The sequence below is a fragment of the Neophocaena asiaeorientalis genome, unplaced genomic scaffold (genome assembly GCF_003031525.2).
Source record: "Neophocaena asiaeorientalis asiaeorientalis breed wild unplaced genomic scaffold, Neophocaena_asiaeorientalis_V1.1 scaffold40, whole genome shotgun sequence".
In the NCBI taxonomy this organism is placed as follows: Eukaryota; Metazoa; Chordata; class Mammalia; order Artiodactyla; family Phocoenidae; genus Neophocaena; species Neophocaena asiaeorientalis.
The window spans coordinates 12010147-12016146 of NW_020185335.1; the positions used below are offsets into that span (position 1 = coordinate 12010147).

The window sequence follows — 6000 nt, forward strand, 5'->3', positions numbered from 1 at the left end:
CGGTTTAGCTTCTGTGGCCTCAGTCTCCATATCTGCAAAGTGGGGAGAATGACGTCCAGTACGGTCAGTGCCGTCGTGGGTTTGACACTGACCGACTCCTCCTGCCGCCCTCTGCTTCTTTTCAGAGCTCACGAGCACCTCAGGAGCCCAGGCCACCCTGTCATCCCAGCCCTTGCTGCCAGCGTGGAGCCATGAGCTGTGTCCTGAACGGCATTGTGCCCTTGGGGCTGGTGCTGCTGGTCTGTGGAGCCCAAGGCTTTTTCCTGCCCAATGTCACACACCTAGAGAAGCTGCTCAGCAAATACCAGAAGGACAGACCCCACTCCCGGGTCCGGAGGGCCATCCCCAGGGCGGACAAGGAGGAGATCCTCATGCTTCACAACAGGCTGCGGGGCCAGGTGTCACCACCGGCCTCCAACATGGAGTACCTGGTGAGCGCTGGGGCACCACAGGGGCTGGCGCCATCCGCGGGGGAGGGGGGGGATGGCAGGCTTGGGGACTCCTGGTGAGAGAGGGCCCCCTGCCTCTGTTCCGGATGTCTTTCCACATCAGCACAGGCTGCACCTCTCTGTAGCTCAGCCCAAGCTCCCGGCCCTCCTGGGGGGGGAGGGAGGCACATGTGTTGACTGCCTGGCACAGAGGCTCAGCCCTGGGGCTGTGCTGTTACTGCTGTCCTTGTGTCACCCTTAGCTTCACCCCACTGTTTAGCTGCGCCTTCCGTCTGAGTAGCGAGGGGTGGCCGAGTCCGTGAGTGATGGGGTGTCTGCTGGGGAGGAAGGAGTAGAGAAGGGACAGTGGAGGGTCCCCTGTGCGTCTGGAGAAGCCCCGCATTTCGGAGCAGAAGGGGCAGCCAGCTCCCCGGTGCACATCCCCAGCTCTGCCCTCACTCATGTGTCTCCGTGTCCCATCCCTCCAGCCCTGTGAAACGGGCGCCGTGGTATCCCCCCACTTTATAGACTGGGAAACCGAGGCCCGAGGTCACACAGCTGTAGAGGCGGAGGCGGATAATGACCTGGGTCCGGCTGAGTCCAGGACCCGTGCTCTTGTCCCCTCTCCACGCTCAGTTTAACCCCTCCCCCCACTCCCCCGACCCCACCAGCCTTTTCCATCCTCCCCTGATTATCGGGGCAGCCTCAGCCCTGGAGTGGGGGCAGGGGCTGTTTCACCTCCCATCTTGCCCTCTTCCGGCCCCTTCTGCATCCTGGTATCGCGTTATAGTTTCTAAATCTCACTCTCTTCCAGCCTTTGCCCAGGCAGGAGCCTCGGTGGCCCTCTGTGCTTCCTTCCCGGCATCCGAGGCCTCCTATCACAAGCCTTTGTCTGTCTGGATAGCCTGACCTCTGGACTCTCAGCTGCCGCTTTCCGTGTGGCCTGTGCTCCGACCTCGGCCACCCTCACAGTCGGTCACCTGCCCACGTGCCTGTGAGTCCCTCGGCGTCCTCGTCTGTGCTTGCGAAAGGTGGCCCGTCACCAGCTGTGGGACGGATGAATGGATGCCCGTCTGCACAGAGCCCTGAGCAAGCCCCCAGTCCTCTGGGAACTCGTTATGAAACCATTTCTTTTTTCTCTGAAGAAAATGGTCCAGACATTTATTCCGAAGGGGCTGTGATAATTTTAGGAGGCAGAGTGGGCGCCCTTTCAACATGGGGCGCCTAACGCCTGGGGCAGCTGCGCAGACCTTTATAGGGTTAAGGACGGAGAGAGTCAGGGTAGATTTTCTTTTTAGGGCACGGACTCCTCCCCGCTCCTTCCCAGCAACTGGTCATTTGGCTTCTGTCCCTGTGGGGAAAAGACACACTCCATCTCTTTCTGGATCAGTCACCCTCCATCCTGTGCCCCTCCCCACCCCAAGGCCCTGTGTGGTGCCTACCAGGGAGCAGGCATTTTCCTGGGCCTGAAGCTTGACTGAGCCCCAGTCCCGCCAGGGTCCTGGCTGTTTCCTGCCTCCTGTGGGGAGCAGGCTGGGTTTCTGCTGGTCTTTTCCTCATGCCCTGTGCTTGTCTGGTGCCTGTGGGGGAGATTCAGGGCAGCGGAAAGGAGCTTGGGTACGCAGCAGGCAGGAACAGGCCCTGGGCAGCCTGTGACTAGCCTGCTGTGTTTTCCTATTTGTTTACTTCATGGTGTCTCAGGATTGGAGCTGGGATCTGGCTCCTTCGGTCTCAACAGCCCCCCTGTGGGGGAAGTAGAGCCTTTAGGGGTGTTGTTGAGGCCGCCTCTGCGCAGGGACCCTCGGGGTGGGGCCGGCAGTCTGAGCCTCAGCACCGTCCCCTCCCTCTGGGCATCCTCGGTGCAGTGCTGCCCGCCCAGTCTCCACCCAGACAAGTGACACTGATTTGAGAAAGTGTCTCAGAGTCATGGCTTCCTGCTCGGCCCTGCCTGCTGGGGCTTCTAGCCACAGTCCTTTGAAACAGGCTCAGCACTGAGAGGTGGATTTTAACACTCCAGAAATTAAGATACCCCATTTTGAGGTTTTATGAGCGGACAGGCTCTGGGGTTAAGTAGCTGCCACGTGCTAGCTGTGTGGCTTCGGCAGATTACTTAGCCTCTCTGTTTATAATTCCTCACCAAGCACAACGGGGGACGACAAAAGTCCCCTTCTCACAGAGTTGTTTGGCGGAGTCAGTAAGATAATACATGATACTAAATAAATGTGAATTCGACTGTTGCTGTTATTTTAGTAACCATTATTTTAGTGGAGTGGGACCAGAACTTGGTGGCAGCATGCAGAGCAGGAAGATGGAAGATCCCCCTTGGAGGCTGGGTTGTTAAAGTTCTAACAAGTTCCTAGCTGGGTGACCTTAGGCAAGTTACTTAACCTCTCTTAAACTCAGAGGTTTTTGTTTGTTCATTTTATCTGCAACAATGGAGAGATAAGACATACCTCCAGGGCTTGTTGGGGGAGTTAAGTAAGAAAATGGTTCTAATGTTACCTGCAGTGGGCAGGTGTTCAGATGATGACTGCCCTGGCGGGTGCTTGAGAAAGTTAACTTCCTTAATATCCAGGTACCATTGACTGAGAGCTACTTTGCTTCTCATCTGGGGGCTCCATGCCTGCTGTCATTCAACCTTCCCCCAAATCCTATTCCAGGTACCATTAGCCCATTTAGAGATAGGGAAACAAAGGCACAGAGAGGTGAAACCATTTGCTTGAAGTCACACAGCCAGCAAGAGGCAGACCCTGGCACCGTACCCAGGTTCACCTAACAAGAGCACCTCACTGCCCCGCCCTCTGAAGGTGGGAGGTGCTTGCTCTTATCAACAGGCCGGTCTCCCACTGACTGAGTGTGGCCCCCAGAGGGTGTTGACCCCCTGTTTCAGGCTGTGCTTGGGCACTGGAGAAAGATCCGAGGCAGAAGTGGTACAGGGTTTGGTGGGCGCTGAAGGTGGAGCACTGTCGGGGAGAAACCCAGAATGTCCCCTGCACCTGAAATGGACGGCGAGTCCAGAGGTATGACCCCGGCCTCCCCACCGAGGCGTCTGCCCTGGGGCAGGACTTGCCTCTGGGTGTTGAGGAGTCTTGGCCAGAAGGAGACAGCGAGATAGGAGGAGGAGAGGGCAGTGGGCAGCTTCCATTCCGGGGCCCCACAGTTGGTTCAACCAGTCTCCTGTTCCTGTTCCTGGATGGTCCCGGGGCTCTGCCTCGATAGGCTTTCAGTGAGCAGCTACTGTGTGCCAGGGCTGGGGCTTCCCAGAGCGAGGGACAGCCCCTGGCTGCCCATGAGCTGCAGCATCTTCCCCAAGACTCCGGGAGAGGGCGGGACAGCCGCTGGCTCGCAGCTGGGAGGGCCGCTTGGCATCTGTTCCTCCACAGAAGAGAAGTGACCCTACTTGCCTTGTTCACCGTGTTCTTTCTTGAGGAGTTATGTGTGCTCCCTGGGCCAGCTGGGAGGCAAGCGGGCTGCAGATTCTTTGGCCTAGACCCCTGACTCAGGGAGGGCTGTGTTGGAGGGTAGCAGGACTGGGCGAGTTGAAGGCATTTCTTGCTACCTAAAAAAAAAATATATATATATAGTGGTAAAATATACGTAATATATAACTTACCATTTCAGCCATTTTTAAATGTACTATTCAGTGGCGTTAACTACCTTCACACCATCGTGCAACCATCACCGCCATCACCGTCGTTCATCTCCAGGATCTATTCATCCTCCCATTTCACAGATGAGGAGACTGAGGCTGAGAGAAGGGACTTGCCAGTGTCCCCGACAAGTTAGTGGCCGAGCAGGTGCTCTGAGGATCGGGGCTCCTCTAGGTTCTTTGCTGACCAGCCACTTCCCACCTCCCGAGCAAGGAACCCATCGGAGACATGCACGAAGTCCCTGTGTCTAGTGTCGCGGAAGCCGAAGCCCAGCCCTTGGGGTCTCCCAGGGCCTGAGCTGGGGGCGTCTGTGCAGTTTGGGTTCTTACACCCACCCCTGACCCTGACCTTCTGGTGCCCATTTCTCATCCCCCTGCAGACCTGGGATGAAGAGCTGGAGAAGTCGGCGGTGGCCTGGGCCCAGGAGTGCATCTGGGAGCATGGGCCCAACAGCCTGCTGGTGTCCATCGGGCAGAACTTGGCCGTGCACTGGGGCAGGTAAGAGCCGCTGCGACCCCCTACTTGTGAACAGGGGTCTCACTCACGCCGCCATACCTCCAAGGCCTTGACAGTGTCTGTTAAATGTCGTCCACGGACCTTCCCCCAGGTCAACTGGGCCACATTCCCGAGCACCCAAGCCAGCTGGCAGCCCCTTCCGGGCTAGGGCCTGGTTGCCTTAGAGGAAATGGACAAGATATCTTCTGACCGGTTAAGACTCACTGACCACGTGCTGTGCGCACGAGTCCTCCGAATGGGGGCCCAGGGTCCCACGGTCTGCTTTCGTTGTGCCGCACTTATTGAAAATTTGGCCGGGGCTGGAAACAGCCCCTCAAAGTACACGTCAGGGTTTGCTTGCCTTCAAACGCCTATTTACTCTATTTCCAGCTCTTTAAGCTGGGAGTGTGATGGGGCCACGAGTAGCTGCATTTTCCTTAGTGCCCTTCCGGGAAGGACCTGGGCAGGTGTCACCGTGTGTCCAGAGGTGTGACTTCGTGGAACCACAGCAACCCAGCATTCTTTTCTGCTTTTTATGAAGTCAGTCTTGTGACAGCATTAAGAGAAAATGTCTAAAGGGATCCAAACCCATCGATCCACTGCCCTGGTTCAGCAATTTGCGTGTTCCTGGGCTTGTGGGCTGCATCTGGCTGTGGGCCGGCATGTTTTCACGTAGTTGTAACTGTGGCCAGGACAGCTGTTAATTCTTTTTTTTTTCCTTCTCATACGATATCAAACAATTTTCTGTTACATAGTTGCCATGGTTATCACCTCGTCAAGTCTGCCTGTGGGCCATGAAGTTGACAGACTGGAATTTAGCCATTCCATTCTTTTTTTTTTTTTTTTTTTTTTTCCTTTGGCGGTACGCGGGCCTCTCACCGCTGTGGCCTCTCCCGTTGCGGAGCACAGGCTCCGGACGTGCAGGCTCAGCGGCCATGGCTCACGGGCCCAGCCGCTCCGCGGCATGTGTGATCTTCCCGGACCGGGGCACGAACCCGTGTCCCCTGCATCGGCAGGCGGGCTCTCGACCACTGCGCCACCAGGGAAGCCCCTCTTTTTTTTTTTTAAATTAATTAATTTATTTGTTTGTTTTTTTCGCTGTGTTGGGTCTTCGTTGCTATGCGTGGACTTCCTCAAGTTGAGGCAAGAGGGAGCTACTCTTCGTTGCCGTGCGCGGGCTTCTCATTGCGGTGGCTTCTCTTGCTGTGGAGCACGGGCTCTAGAGCACAGGCTCAGTAGTTGTGGCGCACGGGCTTAGTTGCTCCGCGGCAAGCGAGATCTTCCCGGGCCAGGGATCGAACCCGTGTCCCCTGCATTGGCAGGAGGGTTCTTAACCACTGTGCCACCAGGGAAGCCCGAGCCATTCCATTCTTGTAGCTAGGTTTTTTTTTTTTTTTTTTTTTTTTTTCCCCCTGTCCTCTTTTTAA

The 6000-nt window shown here is 56.5% G+C and overlaps 1 protein-coding gene across 1 annotated transcript in view; it reads left to right on the top strand.

Annotated features, from left to right (window-relative positions):
- CRISPLD2 (cysteine rich secretory protein LCCL domain containing 2) overlaps nt 1-6000 on the top strand; it is a 66442-nt gene that overhangs the window by 16868 nt on the left and 43574 nt on the right. The window contains exons 2-3 of the mRNA XM_024735618.1: nt 126-431; nt 4458-4576. Coding sequence (XP_024591386.1) covers nt 192-431; nt 4458-4576 — 359 coding nt within the window. The 5' untranslated portion in view covers nt 126-191. The remainder of the gene's footprint in view (nt 1-125; nt 432-4457; nt 4577-6000) is intronic.